The sequence below is a fragment of the Nelumbo lutea genome, chromosome 3 (genome assembly GCF_056320005.1).
Source record: "Nelumbo lutea isolate HS-2025 chromosome 3, American lotus-T2T, whole genome shotgun sequence".
Taxonomy (NCBI): domain Eukaryota; kingdom Viridiplantae; phylum Streptophyta; class Magnoliopsida; order Proteales; family Nelumbonaceae; genus Nelumbo; species Nelumbo lutea.
In genome coordinates this window covers 17,217,646-17,233,266 of record NC_142686.1, presented here as the reverse complement: position 1 = coordinate 17,233,266, position 15,621 = coordinate 17,217,646, and the positions used below count along the sequence as shown (strand labels likewise).

The following is a 15,621-nucleotide window of genomic DNA, read 5'->3' as shown; positions in this document are numbered from 1 at the left end:
CGGAATCAAAATTACGCAATTAACACTTTGGGGAAAAGGGGGTCAGTGGAAAGTTATTAATGGTAGCACCGAACACAAAAAAAAGAAGAGCCAAAGATTCCAGGGTCATAGGAAATTTTGTTTCACTTCGGTTCTTTTTAAAGAGGAACTACTCCTTTTGACAGTAAATAATAAGAAAAAAAAAAAAAAAAAAAAAAACTTAGGCTCCTTTCTCCTTTATGGAAGGAGGAAAAGTCTTCTTCTGATGCACTACCCATGTTTGAAATAATTTTAAAATTCATTGGAGCGACGTTTTTCCATTGGTCAATGATCCTTGCATCTTTCAAACAAAAATAAACCCCTTGTCTAGGATAATTAAACCATACAATAAAGGATGGAGTCAACTTTTGCTCCTTGAAACAAAGCAAAAGTTTCTTGGAGAATGTAGATAAACTGTCTGTAAATCTTTTTCTCTACTTGAATAAAAGTTCTGCTTTCCTCCCCAAATAAAATGGTTTAGATCTCATCTAAGGAATCATAGAAACTTGAGGCAAGCACTTTTGTGTTTGACAGACTCCTTCATGCCAGCTACTAATAACATATTGACCAAGAAATGTAGTTATGAAAAGGAGAGGAGATTCTGGGGAATAATCTGGAATGAGAGAACTGGAATAAGTTGGTTGTGACATGGTGACTGACCAGGTAGGGATCAATCCCTTCACCCCTTTTCTACAACTTTTGACCTTTCACAAACTTCAGGCCCCATATAAGGGAATAATCATGAAAACCTCCAACTAGTGCGTGCCTTCCATGGAAAGAAAGCATAAAACATATAGAAAGAAAAAGAAAAAAAAAATCAAAACCCAGGCATGAGGGAAAAAAGTATGCTTTCCTTTGCCCAATTGCCCTTTTAGATCCAAACCGGGAATTGCGTGCAAAGCACAAGTGACAAAGACATATTGCTTGCTTGCCCCCCTCCCCAGTTCACTAGCAAATAGAATTGCAATCTTCTAAGACCTTATTTTTCTAGGCTTCTACAGACAAATACCCAAATCAAAGGCATAACCCTCTGCAGTGAAACGGAAACCAACATCGAAGAAGCTCTAGGGGATTCATTCCAGTGGTCTGAAAGAATGGAAAACTCGATTAAGCAAGTGAGGTACTCTCTTATCCTAAGTTGACTCTTGTTGGAGATTGTCCTTCATCTATGTTTACTTATTTCAAAAATAAGTCTGAGATTTCGTTATGAGAAGGTCTTCCATTAACTGGGTCTTCATTGTTGCACCAAGTAATGGTAAGGAAAAAATCCTACCTCCTATAAACAAACGACTGATAACGAGCACATAATTAACACCAAATCTAATGGAATTCAGCACTTGGGTTTCTATTATTTGTGTAGTGGATTTTGTAAATCCACAGTGGCAGATATTCATAGAAGAGAAAATAAATTTCTTGGAAGTTTGATTGGAAGTCAGTAACATGGTTTGCCGCTTTTAATGTTTTGGATTGGAAGTAAATATACAACCCAGGATCTTATCTTGATTATGGATTTCTCCCGATATTTATGTTCATGTGTTGATTCTTTTAATCTGTAGAACGTTGGTTACTTGAGGTTACTGACCACTTTGTTAGGGTGAGATTTCCTGGTTTTGGACAGGATGGACAAAATCCCACCACTATAAGAGAAAGACGGATACCACCACAAAAGACAAGTTCCTTGAAAGGAGGTATGAAAGAGTAATGAACATTTCAAATTCCTTTGATTATGTTTTTTAGTCAACTTTTCCGCTTTTGTTTTGTTCAGTTATTGTTGGGTGGGATAAGGCTAGGAAATGGTTCTGATTGAACCGACCCAGAACCGGTTAACATGCTGAACATGTTTATCAACTTTGAACAAGAAAATACTCCCCTCTTACTGCCACCCATGCATTGAAACCATGAAGACATACCTCGAATACATTAATGCAGAGATGATAAATAAGCCATTCTTGTCATGTTTTGTAGAAAGGAAGAAGAACTGGTTTCAAAGGCTATTTTCTCGCACAGTCAGTCGGGATCCTGAGTCAAGTGATGGTGGTGAGTTTGCAGCCTCTGTTGCAGCCACTGTACTTGCCATCAATTCCCTTGAAGAAGAGGAGTTACAGAAGCAAAAAATGAAGACTGAACAACAAGAAACCACTGTGGCCAAGGCCCACAGCAAAAAGGATAGTGCAACTGCAACTAGACCACGAGAAGCCGGTAGAGTATCCAAAAGATTTTCAGGTAAGAAACCAAAGAGGAAAACCAAACATAAGATGGTCTTCTGACTCATGTTTGATATAAGTTTGCGTCTATCTTTTACCCATGGATTACAATTGGCCTGTCACAGATGATTCTTCTGTGAAAAAATCAGAGGGGGTGGATCAAAGAATGACAGATATTGCTACCACCAATGCGAAGGTTCCAGAAAAGATTGTTAGCAGAGTCCCGACAATCAAGAAGTCCCCAACTTTGGCTGATCAAATCTTGATTGAGACGCAGAGCATGAAACCAGGAAGTTCAATAGATACAAAACCAGCACCAACTCCACCGCCCAGAAGAAAACCTACACTCTCAACAGATCGAGATGAAGAGCTTAAAGAAAACTCAACAAAACCTGGAAGCAGAGAAGCAGGAGCAATTGCTTGGGAGAAAGCTGAGATGGCAAAGATTAGAAAACGGTATTTTACTTATTTAATTGGGAAAAGAGCTCACAAATTGCTCTAAGATAACCAACAGTAGGTGCAAATCTGATTTAAAAATAAAAAATAAAAAACAAGATACAATTTGTCACAACTTTCAGACAGTACCTGAAACATTGGAAACTAATAGATCCAGAACACAGCACATCTCTTTAAATAAAAAGAAACGTTCATATCAAACTACTAAATTTTGACTTTGTTCTTTGACTAATAAGTGGAAATTTCAGGTATGAGCAGATGAAGAACCAAATTCTATTATGGGAAGATGAGAAGAAGAGAAAAGCTAAACGCCGACTGGATAGGAAAGAGGTTTTGCTTTAACATATCTGGAATTTAAAGAAAAATACGGGTGTCAATTATAGCAACTGATCACCTATTTGTCATGCAGGGTAAATTGGAAAGGAGAAGGCAAAGAGCCTTGCAACATTTTAGCAATGAAACAGCAAAGATTAATCAGATTGCTCAAGCAGCAAGAGAAAATATGGAAAGACAAAGGAAAAAAGAAGAATCTGAAGTCAAAGAGAAGGCAAACAAGATCAGGTCAACAGGAAAAGTTCCCGTCACGTGTTTCTGCTTCTAGGCATATATGAAATGTAAAGTATTGTTTCATGGGATCTGTATAATTCAGACTGCAAATAATTATTTGATTGATTGTGGCTTGAAGAAATGATGTCATGATGAAAATGTACTAATATGCATTACAGAAACAGACTGAACAGCAGTCAGCCTTCCAGAGAATGAAACCAGTAAGAGGGAATTCTTCGATTTAGGTTGTTAAAAGAACAGATTGACATTAGAAATGGTGTGTTCAAATTAATGTGTAGCGTAGTCTGAACAACAAACTACAAGTCAAATACATATTTAAGGAACTTACAATGTACAAAAGATTACAGGGTTCATAGTAACATAGGGTAAATATTTGACAACGGGAAGAGAAGGTCAGCAACAACATTGACCCTTTAATATGAAGTATTATGTTTTTACAGAAAGATTTGGCAGCACAATGCCCTTAGCTTGGGGAAAAATGCCATCTGCCTTGCTGACAATGGGTTCACATAACAGCTTTTTACAGTTTTCTCTTGCCAATTTCCAAGTAGGTTCCATTGCACTAGAAAGATATTCCAAACTTAAAATAACACATATCTGCCACAGCAAAAGAAATCAAAGGGTTAAATTTAATATTAAATATTTCAAAAGAAATTGAAAAGCAAGTGACATCTATAAATTGAAACATTAGATGGAATAAAAGATTGGGCCTGGGTCATTGGAGATTAGCTTGCTACCTGACAAGGGAGCTGTATGTATGTATCCCCAAATAATAGGGTGGAAAGGGCTAGTTTGTGTAGGTGAGTTGTTTATCATTCCCAAGTCCCATGTAAGATACCTCTAGAAGCATAAAGTAAAATAAAACAAAAGACCCTAACCACCTAATCTCTTGTGCTTCTTCAGATAAATAGAACATGGGAAATAATGGCCTTGGTTTGAGGAGGGGAGACCTCAAGAAGTGTATAGGAAATACCACAAAATTCATCCAATTGGAAAAGTTTCAGATGCAGCATGCAGGAAAGTTTTCCTGTATTCCCATCCCAATGTTATTCCTATACAACAGAATTATGTTCTGGACCACTATCAGAAGAATTTTTAAACAATAAAATCCTGTATAAGGAAAACCATAGCCATAGTCTCTTTTAAATGCACAATAATTTTTGTTCTGTAAAAAAAATTATAGCTTGATGTTGAGAGAATACCATTGTCTTGTTCGAACAATCACACAGAAGCTTCCTCTGAATCAGACAGGGGTAGGAGAGTGCATATCCCAAGCATGTGCCCATTAAGGCACACATAATATGGGCATGCACTCCGTGGTATCATTTTGGCCTGTACCATGCTCCATAACTTTGCCTTGCAATATGGGCATGCCTCTGTTGGGTGAAGTTTTGCCTCCCTATCTATCAACATCTTCCGAACCCTTGACACTGAAAATGACTTGAAAACACCCCGGAAGAATCCCACATCACCCTCCTCTCCCTGGTCAAGATGCTCACAAGGGTCAGAGACATACAAAACATCTGTTCTGCATTGGGGTAAAAGAAAGCTTTTCCCTGATGTCCTGGAAAACCGGGTCCTGTAAACAAAGTGGCCAGGGATCTGAATACTATTAAACAGGCCACCATTCTTGCATCCTGAGCAGTAAATTAACAACTTTCCAAGTGCCTTCCAGTTCCCATCCACATTGTGACTCCCACTAGATTGTAGATCAAGCATCATCTTGGGGGCTCGTGTGCAGCAGAACTCTTTCCACAGTACCCGCTTTGCAATGTCATCAAACCATTTGCATACACAAGAAAGGGTGGCAATCAACCTAGGGTTCCAATTAAGTTGTTGGAAAACTAGGAAAATTACATCTTCATTCAGGTGACCTTTTGTGCATAAACAGCTTGCTGAGTGTATACAACGGTACTGCTTGGTCACAATCATTATCTGCACCTGTTATGATAAGACAGATAGCCTAAACGACCAATGGTCCTCAGTGGATCCAGGGCTGACTTCATTTACTGAACTGATTACCAGTGATTGCATAAGAGTTCACTTCTAGATTTATTGCATACATGAGAGATCATGATCCTTGTACATAAAATTCATAAGGTTAAGTGAGTTTAGGATCCTGCAAGCTAAAGACTGACAATGATGCTGGACTGAATAAAAACACAAATCTCTTAGAAAACTTAAAAGCTAACAGAATTATAATATCATATACACCGATTGCCATCTGCAGATTATATCAACTCCTATAAGAAATCAAACATCATTTCTTTTCAGTCTGATTAGTTTTCCTTCCCCTCTTCTTTCAAGTTTCACTGGTAATTGATAGAGTTGAATGATGAAAAGGGTTAAAGGGATACAGTGGAATGACAAACCAGGGTTGGCATGGATGACTCCATACAGCTAGATTGGACTTTGCTTAGTTGAGTTTTGAGTTCAATTGGAAATCATGTATGATACAAAATTGCAAGCAACATCCAAAGTCAGCTTTCTTCCTAGAGATATCACTCTTCCCCTTCCATTTCTAAATTCCAATGTATCATGTTGAAATGCATCTCTTCTAGAATTATTAAGAAGTGAGAAAACACAAATGTGTGAAGCCCTTACTACATGCATTAAATCGGGGAAATTTTCTATAAATTTGATTGTATTACTAAAAAACCAAGATGGATTTAAATGAATCGCATACAAGACAAACATCGACACTAATTCAAATCTCAAGCCCAGAATGATAAAATCTCTACCTTGATGCATATTGCCTCATAGGCCATACGATAAAAATCTCAAGACCATATCTTCCAGCAACACAGAAGTACACACTCACACAATGTGCTGGCTCAGAAGCTACTGTGTCCTAAAGGTTCATTGCACTTCTAGAGATGTATGACCAACTATTCTGAACGAATTATGTCACGAGTCAAACTCGCCCATTCAGATTAGAGGATGAATTTAAAGGATTAGCATTAAAGGAGACCCTTTTCTGGACAGAAGATAGTAGATCCTCTTCCAGCTCAAATTTTAGGTTCCATTTATAGAATGCATGTTTGAGTCGGATCCCAAACTATAGATTCGGATAGCCTCAACAGCGATACTGTGAACAGAATTTAACAAAATCTATAGAAATACCACGAAATTTTAAGTGATTATTTGTTCAGAACTTTTCTGACACACACACACACACACACACACACACTTTTCTCTTTGGCATTCTGTAACATATTCTCTCTGTAAGTAAGATCTGCATTTCCTTTTCTCCGTAATTCCACGGAATTGCACTTAACTCAAACAAACAGAATAATTCATTAGAGCCCAATTCAGATCACATCAACCCAAGCACTCTGGCTAAATTTAGTTATACAAGAGCATGCAGATTAGCAGAAACCGAACATAGCGAAAGAAGAAATGGAACGAAATAAAAGCGGAATTTCTCACCTCAAACCAGCCAATTAAGTTCTCGTTAGGTCTTCCGAAAATCCAAGCGAAAAAGAGGACGAAGAGGAATACGGATTACGGTTTTATGAAAGACATAGGGCAATTGAAAAAACTAGAAAGAACAGACCAGGATTAAAGGGTATTTTCGTCCGACGAAGCGATAATTCACAGGCTCGCCGGTAACCGTGGCTCTGTGTCATCAGCTATCGTGGAACTGACTGAAACATAAAAAAGGGGTCGTCATCAACCTCGGATCGGAAGCACGGAGACGAAAACGATGATGAAATACAACAAGAAGATCTGCACTGAAACTATAAAAACGATTTTATGACCGTGGAATTAGAATCTACAATAAAGCGATGGTCTTAGAATCATTTACTTCACGCGCTCTCGTGAGCATGGGCTTTCTGAAAACATTTCCCCCGTAAGTCGTAAGCAAGACAAAGAGCTTTTGAGAAATGATTGAAAAGGACGAGGGAAGGATAATATGCATAGGGGAGTACCTGAAAAGGATGTGCTTTATCCATCGAATGGATGGATCATGGTAAATACATCTGTCAGAGTTAAAATTCCAGTTCCAGACCAACCTATGAATTATGATGTTGATATATTGACACATCAGACGTGACTGTTTATATATATATATATATATATATGTGAAAGAAAAACTACCAATCACAATCTCTGTTCAGAAAATGACTAAAAATCAAGAAGAAACGTCGTTTTCCTATAATTACCACTCATGAGTCATGACTCACCTTTTATGTTTTTGATATTAATTCGTTTTCATTCGTTTCACATGCAACCAAACGAAGCCTAGCCCAATATTATAAGTATCGCTATCGCATGATGAACATGCAACGCAAATACAAGAAAATGGTTATTTTTGTTTTTATTTTCTTTGAATTTGTATTTTCTTTGTTTTGTAAAGTAAAAAGAAATTGGTTTCTCCAATGTGATTTCTCATAAAAAAGTCAGCAATATTGCTTAATTGGTTCCATTTCTGCCACGTAAGATTTCTGAAAAAATGGCAATTATATTTGTTTAGAATTTTGACAAAAACTAAGCTCGAGCCCGACCCATGAATAGATCTACCTAATCACATTGAGAATATCTTCCGTATTTGTATTTATTATTTATAGAAGGATACTTCCAATAGAATGGGATGTTGCGGCTGTGAAATCGGGGTGAGACATGCTCTGTCAGGTATAATAGATCCCAATACGACCAATGTATTCATCAAATAAAAAAACGAATTGGCCTAAAAATGGAGAGATATTCTCAATGCAAGGTTGTAAAAGGGTGTGGGCACAGGTTTGGTCTGATGGAAGTCGATCTCCTAAAAATGGTTTTTGGGAAGACATAAAAATTGGTAATTCCTCATCCAGGCCCGATATTTGCATAATAGTAATTGATTTTGAAGCCATTTATCCAAAATTGGCTCGGACGTGGCGCTGATTTCTGAGAAATTCACAATGGTCCCAAACACCTCCCTTGTCTGCACTGACAGTTGCACATGAACTGTTGAATTTTCACTTTCTTGGGAAACAATCGAAAATTAAGATTGTTTGAGAAAGCGCTCGGCAAAAGAAACAGAAAAAAGGGGCTGATTGATAAAACATATGTTTCAGATTGGCCCAACGGGAACGGGTAGCTGAGACTGGTCCAGGGCCAGAATCATAGGATTTGCCCCAAAATTGAACTGAAATAACAGATTACCCAGTGTTTCGAGTTTTCTGAGACATAACCACTAACCCCCCTTCTGAATCCCATTCATGGAAAAGAAATAATATATTATCAACTTCAAAATGGGAGGCTTTAGAGTTGACAGCTGCAGGAGGAGACCTCAACTACATTGCCATGTGGGATATTCTCAGGTCAGTCTCTTCTTTGCATCTTTTCCAAATTATTTCACTAGGCTTTCTTTCTTTACAAGGATTTTTATCAATATATCAATCTAGTTAGGATTACAATACAGGTTTCTGGCAGAACAGCAAAAGCAAAATCAAAACCATCCAATTGTGCCCATAAAAGAAGAAAAGCAGGACTAAACAAATTCCACATCTCAACCACTAGTTACAGGTTAACGCTAGTCTCATTGATAAAGTATGAGTAATGGGATCAATTAATTACATTCTAATGCCAAAAAAATCAATCAATCAATCATATTTGTATAGAAGATTGAAAAAGAACAAGTACTACACATCCTCCAACAAACACAAATCTTATATGTCAAAATCATCACACAAAAAGACTCTTTTTCTTTTTCTTCCAGGCTTCCTCACTTCACTCTCTCCATTTACACCATTGCAACTTCACAGGATTGTAAGGATTCACTCCACTATCCTTATAAAAAATTTTGGTCATTTCAGATTATTCTTTACAAAACCAATGTATGATTAAAGAGAAAAGTATCCTTATAACTCATGCAGTACCTGCAGTAGAAGGTTTGCTCTCTTGGAGGGAGATAACAGTTTCAAAAGCACCCACCAATGCCTTGACTTTGCTCTTCCTGGTCTCAACAAGCTTACTTGCGGTTTCTTCAATTACATTATTAAACAAGCCCTGAGTGTCTTTCTTTCCCTGCACATCTTGGTGCCTCAGAACAACCTTTTCTGATTCAGGTTTAGTACCATTTGGGTCACCATCAGTTGCTTCCTTCCTCCTCCTAAAGCTTCTCCTCCCAGCATCACCCTTCCCATTTTGATTCTCCCCCAACACTTTTCCTTGCCTGAATCTGAGTCTCCTTGGAGCATTATTCTCGGATTGAATGTTTATCACTTTCCCTCTCCTAAAATTTAGCTTTTGGGGTGGGTTGTTTTCCGGATGAACAATTGCACCCCTTCTAGACCGTTTGGATACCAATTCCACTGTCTTTATTTGTTTCTTATTTTCAGTTTCATTGTGTTCAGAGGTGGAATTCATCGCTCCCGTCTCCTCATTTTCTTTCTCCATCTGTGATGACAGAGGTTGAGAGGATGAAGCAGACAAAGAAACAGATGATGATGATGATGGAGAGAGTCTAGTGGTATCAGTTCCATTTTTAGCTGGCCTCAGGCGGTTGTTCCCAGGTTTTGGCTCAATGGTATTCAATATCTTTTGTTTGACTTTACCATTGTTGGATGGCTTGGGTTGAGCCTTCCTACCTTGGTTTTGATTCTTCAAAGAAGAAGTTGCTTTCAGGATCCGAATTTTTCTTGTAAAGCTGATAACTCTGTTGAAAGAAGGTTTAGGGGAAAGAGAAGCTTTAGGAGGCACTGACGCCTTTTTCTGACCTATATTGGAGTTCCTTGTGTTCTTCACTATCTTCTTATCACCTTTTCCTCTAATCCCCGAACTCCCTGTAAGATTCAAGGTGGATGAAGATGGCTTTGCTGCAACAGGCTTTGGCTTCACAGCGTTTGAAGGCTTTGCAGATAAGGTGGGTGATGAAGCTTCTTTAGCAGAGATATATATCTTCTTGGCTGATGATGAAGCTTCTTTAGCAGAGGCATATATCTTCTTAGCTGATGATGAAGCTTCTTTAGCGGAGACATATATCTTCTTGGCTGATGATGAAGCTTCATTTGCACGGAGATCTGTTTTCTTGTTAAGTGATGAGGTTTCTTTTGCAGGGACATCTATTTTCTTAGCAAGTGATGAAGCTTCCTTTTTGGGGCTATCTATTTTTTTGGCAGGTGATGAAGCTGAGATATCCAGTTTCTGGGTGGGTGATGAAACTCCATTTGCAGAGATACCTGTTTCCTTGCTAAGTGATGATGTTTCTTCTTCAGGGACATCTATTTTCTTGGTAGGTGATGAAGCTGAGATATCCAGTTTCTGGGTGGGTGATGAAACTCCATTTGCAGAGATATCTGTTTTCTTGCTTAGTGATGAGGTTTCTTCTTCAGGGACATATATTTTCTTAGCAGGTGATGAAGCTTCCTTTTTGGGGCCATCTATTTTCTTGGCAGGTGATGAATCTGAGATTTCCAGTTTCTGGGTGGGTGATGAAACTCCATTTGCAGAGATATCTGTTTTCTTGCTAAGTGATGAGATATTTTCTTCAGGGACATCTATTTTCTTAGCAGGTGATGAAGCTTCCTTTTTGGGGCCATCTATTTTTTTGGCAGGTGATGAATCTGAGGTATCCAGTTTCTGAGTAGGTGATGAAATTCCATTTGCAGAGGTATCTGTTCTCTTGGCAGATGTTGAAACTTTTTGCTTGATAATTTTAGGTTTATTGGGTAACTCCGTTTTCTGATCTGATGAAGGATTGAGGATCACGGATTTCTTCTTCCTTTCTACTAGAGTTGCACTTTTAATCACATCTTGGTCCTCAGTTGGTTTTGATGTGATTCCTCTCCATAAAGGATGCTTTCCCTTTGCTTCAAAAGCATGTTTCCTTCCATATTTACAGAAATCATGGCAGGAACCAGTAGAAGCTCTGAGATAATGGGGGAGAATATTTTCACTGCTGCTTGGAGTACATATTTTACCTGTTGAGTTTTGCTTTAAATTACCATCTTCAGGATTTCTTTCTGGAGTTGCTGGGATTTCGATATTCTCCTCGGTCATTATGGTCAAAGCAGGGAAAAGACTGAAAAAGAAAGAAAGAACCCAAGATTATAAATTCAAAGTTGTTGCTATATGTGTGTGTGTACGCGCATGAATGTAGTAATAGAGTATTTTTCATATTACTAAAAGATTGAATATATTATGCATTACAAGATCAGTTAAATCAATAAAACTTACCAATAATCAATCTGATTTTATTACAGAGACTAACGAGCTTGAGAATATTCAAAAGATCTTCAACCTGGAAATAAAGAAAAATGTTAAAAATGACATATTTCTTCCTGTTTGCAGAAGTTCATGGGCCTCCCATGGATTTAAATTAAAAGATAAATAAAAAGAAAGTTTGCAAATTTTTATTCTTGAAATCTGACTAAACCAATATGAAATGATACCATAAATTACAAGTTATTAATTACAATAAGTCCTAGATAAATTTCAATTTCCAAATGATTTGTTTAGTCAATATCTCAAGAGTCTTTAACCACATTGCACCTTTTTACAAAAAAAAAAAAAAAAATCCTTTTTACTACAACAGGAAGAACTTGGATGAACTAAAAGTCTAAAGTCGAATAACTGGAACTGATATCTTGCTTAGACAAATTAATCAATACTCCTCAAGAAATATCAAGGTGCAGACTTTTTCCTAAATCTCTTGCATTTCACATCTCATAAAACAAAATCAGAAAAGATAAAGCAAACAACTACTAAACTGACAAATAACCCAAACGAAAAAGCATAGAGTAGAAATACATCACAAATATCAATTTGCCATCTGAACCTTGTTATCCATGAAACCCCCCCCCCCCCCAAAAAAAAAAATTAATAGAGCAGAAAATAATTAAAAAAAAAAAAAAAACACGAGATCGTCCATTGAGTTACATCTGTGCAGTCCATTGTAGTGAATAAATGGAGAATAACCCTTCTGAATTGATTTCAATAGGAAAAGAACTCTATCACCAATAACTATGTTTAGCCTAATTTTGAACTTTGTTAAATGAGCCATGAATTTTAAATTCTTACACGATTGTTTCAGTCACTTGTAAGTAAATAAATTTAAAAAAAATCCATTTCAAGTAGAAAATCAGAGAAGAGAAAAGACATCAATAATTCTATCTCAGCACATCCATTTAATACTTAGTTCCAAGAATGTCAGCTAAAGTAATATTCTTTTCTTTGGGGGTGTTAAATTAAACAAAATAACTCAAAGAAAAGATAATACCTTAAATGTGAAACAGAAAATGGAAGAAGGAAATATATACAAATCTATAAAATATTTACGTCAGTGGGAAAAAGCCTATTTGGTCATGCTTTTATAGATCCCATTAGAGGAAAAAACCAACAGTATCTCAATCATACACTAGAAATTCCATTTTCTCTTTGGCGAGTAAATGAATTAGTAACCTTGATGAAAAACCATAATGATCATACGACTCTGCAATCTCTTGAACCATAAATTGAAAGAAAAATCAATTACAATCAACAATAGTTCTTTAATTCTGTAGAAGGAAATCTGAATCCTAAAGAAAACCCATCATCATTTTGTTTGTGCAATTCCAAACGCCGGCAAATTAAAAAGAAGAAAACACTTCTGAATTCTATTGAAAATACTTCTTTACATGCTGAATTTAATAAAAAATGCTGAAAATAAATAAAATCCAGAAGATCAAACCTTTCCGCAATTCCCTTAACCAGGAAGACTAAAGAAACAATCCAACTCGAGGTCAAAGAAAATAAAAGCCGATCATCTTTATCTACCCAAATCTAACAGAAGCTTGAAACAGTCAACCAAGATCCAATATTTCTGCAATTCCCATGTCCACAAAGAAAACAAAACCAACCCATCTGACACCCACAAAGTAAAATCTCCTTTCGGAGGGAGAGTTTATTCAAGAAGGATGAAGAGAGCATGTCAGGATCATACCTTTCTGCAACTCTCAATCACCGGAAAGTGAAGAAAAAGCAACAGTCAATGAGGAGTTGTCTCTGAGAAGGTCTTCTCTTGCTTTACAGGTCGTGCAAGCAACAATGGCCGTTTCTGGGTTCCCTGGGTTTTCCTTCAAAGTGTATAACATTGCGTGTTTGTTACAGAGATGAGAGATCATAAACTAAAAAGTTAAATATTTTAGGATGTGACAGAGAAAAGCCAAGAGAGGGAGGAGCTGTGAAGACCCCACCATGGAGATCGTCTCTGGTAAATAGATACCCGCCAATTTCTCGTCTCCTCTGGACCTGCTAAATTCTCTCGAGGTAATTTTCAGGGAATAGACTAGTTTCTCTTTCTTAGCCACGTGTTCACAACTCCAATCCACTTCAGCCCTAAAGCATCCTTTGATTTGCCACGTTGCCCCCCCGAACAGCACTGAAGCATTCCAAAGTTCCCAAACTGTTGGAATCGACTCGTCTAGTAATCAGTATCAGTTCCTAACTTTTCAATATATCGTCGATATATCGTGTTTTCTTTTCTTTTCACCCTTATTGATTGGCCTCTCAAAGTCAAAATTTGAATTTGGTAAGAAAAACTAACAGGATATCTACTTTGCCGCGTGGTAAGGTATGGGTTGAAACTTGTTTAAAACAGGAAAGATAGGCAAAGACTGTAATCTTTAGTGTGAACAGGTAAAAGTCTGAACTGAAAAATCCACATCTCTGTGTGCACCAGTCCCTATAAAGGGGGAAAGGTAAAAGAAGAAACACTGAACTTTGGTACGGACTTCGTCACAGATGTATCTCATGCTTTATTTCTATCTGATAAGTCACCGTCTCATAGGAGTGAGAATCAGATAATACTGTAGCTGATGTTGTTAAGTTGCTTGATGCTCCAAAAATCATTGATCAAGGCCCATTTCATTGGTCCAAAACTTCAAATTTTGCTTCAGTTTCAGCTTGAGAATCTCTGATAATGGTCTGGTGCTATCAAACTCTCCTCAAGCCATGCCTTTGTAATAGTCTGTCTTCCTCTATCTCTTGACTCTTGCCATTTGAGTAATGCCCCATCAACTATTAATTCATGTCCAACTATTTCATATTTTCCTTTTTCTCTGTTGCTTCCACTTCATAAATAAAAACAAAATGAGTGGACAATTAATTGGGTTCTTTGAAAAATACAGTTAGAATCCCATGTTTGGCAGTTTTGTTTTTGTAGTTTTGTCCTCTTTATATGTATGAGATGCAGAACTGGGGTCTCTTACTAATGTTGTGTTCTTATCTGCTTGTAGACTTTAGTGGGTAGAGGGGCCAATCGGCTTGTCCAGTGTCCTTATAAACATGTCTGAGATTAATAAACAAGGCCTTTTCCATGGATTACCATTTACCAAACCATGATATTACAAAAAATATATTAAAGCAAGAGCATCCTATGAGAGAGAGAGAGAGAGAGAGAGAGAGGGGTAATCTCTAATCTCAGACATGTTTCCCATGGTTTTGGTATTCTGCTGAGCCCAATGAACTGGAGAAATATAAAATAAAAAGCTAAGATTCGGTACAAATGATTAATCAGAAAAACTTTGTTCTGTCATTCAAAAACACTTTCTTAAAACATAAATTAAATTAAATAACTAAAGATAATCTTCTATTAATCAAGGGATATGATGGGCCAGTAAGACTCTTCACTCGTGAAATCTGACATTCCGACCAACTGGTAGGGATGGATTAGTTAAGGAGGGAGACCGGCTAACCAAAAAGTAAGTTGACATGTATAATAGATCGGACAATGTGTACCACAAAAATTAAAAAAAAAAGGGGGATACTTTTGGCTGGTAATTTAATATATAGATTTAATTTTCAAGTAATCATAACCAGAAATCTCTATTGAGTATTGACCATCAGGTCCATCAGAAACTTGCACATACGGGAAAGAGGACCATGACCAGCTGGTTTTCCTTGTTGCCTTGTATTGAATTTTAGTCTTATTTGGACAACTCAACTACAATATGACTTTCTCCTCACCAAACTATTCATCCATCCAACTATATACAACTAAGAAAGCAGGGCATTGTTCAGCTTCGCCAACAATCAAGAACGCCATTGGTGTATATGGTGCTTTGACTATATTTTCTTCAGGACATCTCCAAAAAAAAAAAAAAAAAGCTGTCAGCATTTTCAAATTTCAATGTACCACATCATTTTGAGATTCAAGATCATTAAGGAGATTCAAAAAAAAAAAAGTCAACTTGACAATTCATGAAACCCTTCATCTCATGAATGATGAATCCCAAGTCTAATTGTTGCAACAATGTTTTTCAATTCAAAAAAGAAAGAAAAACGACTCATAAAACGCATCTTTGCCAGACACCCACATGATGCATTTGTTGGACCTGAGACTCACTCCTCAATCTCAAGTCAATTGCTTATTAGTGGTTCTGCTAGTACCATGGGAACTGTCAACACAGAA

General features: G+C 37.1%; 2 protein-coding genes and 1 pseudogene across 4 annotated transcripts; 1 reads left to right on the top strand and 2 right to left on the bottom strand.

Annotated features, from left to right (window-relative positions):
• The first annotated feature begins 871 nt into the window (after positions 1 to 871).
• LOC148863253 (uncharacterized) lies at positions 872 to 3,464 on the top strand. The gene is made up of 6 exons (XM_088981715.1): positions 872 to 1,138; positions 1,612 to 1,706; positions 1,984 to 2,241; positions 2,348 to 2,678; positions 2,927 to 3,008; positions 3,088 to 3,464. The coding sequence occupies exons 1-6, from the start codon at positions 1,113 to 1,115 to the stop codon at positions 3,277 to 3,279; spliced, it is 984 nt and encodes a 327-aa protein (XP_088837841.1). The 5' UTR covers positions 872 to 1,112; the 3' UTR covers positions 3,280 to 3,464.
• Positions 3,465 to 3,486: 22 nt separating this feature from the next.
• Positions 3,487 to 7,107, bottom strand: LOC148863252 (EID1-like F-box protein 2 pseudogene; annotated as a pseudogene). Its single transcript, XR_016110940.1, has 3 exons — positions 6,675 to 7,107; positions 4,448 to 5,324; positions 3,487 to 3,842 (listed from the first exon to the last, which is right to left on the bottom strand). The product of XR_016110940.1 is annotated as an EID1-like F-box protein 2 pseudogene (transcript).
• A 1,623-nt stretch (positions 7,108 to 8,730) lies between these two features.
• LOC148863251 (uncharacterized) lies at positions 8,731 to 13,338 on the bottom strand. 2 transcript variants are annotated; one of them, XM_088975086.1, is made up of 4 exons: positions 13,153 to 13,304; positions 12,901 to 13,032; positions 11,409 to 11,472; positions 8,731 to 11,253 (listed from the first exon to the last, which is right to left on the bottom strand). In XM_088975086.1, exon 4 carries the CDS (start codon positions 11,229 to 11,231, stop codon positions 9,099 to 9,101), a length of 2,133 nt encoding a protein of 710 aa, XP_088831212.1. In that variant the 5' UTR covers positions 11,232 to 11,253; positions 11,409 to 11,472; positions 12,901 to 13,032; positions 13,153 to 13,304; the 3' UTR covers positions 8,731 to 9,098. The 2 variants fall into 2 exon arrangements, with proteins under 2 accessions (XP_088831212.1, XP_088831211.1); XM_088975085.1 differs by lacking the exon at positions 12,901 to 13,032 and having other exon boundaries at positions 13,153 to 13,338.
• Positions 13,339 to 15,621: the final 2,283 nt, after the last annotated feature.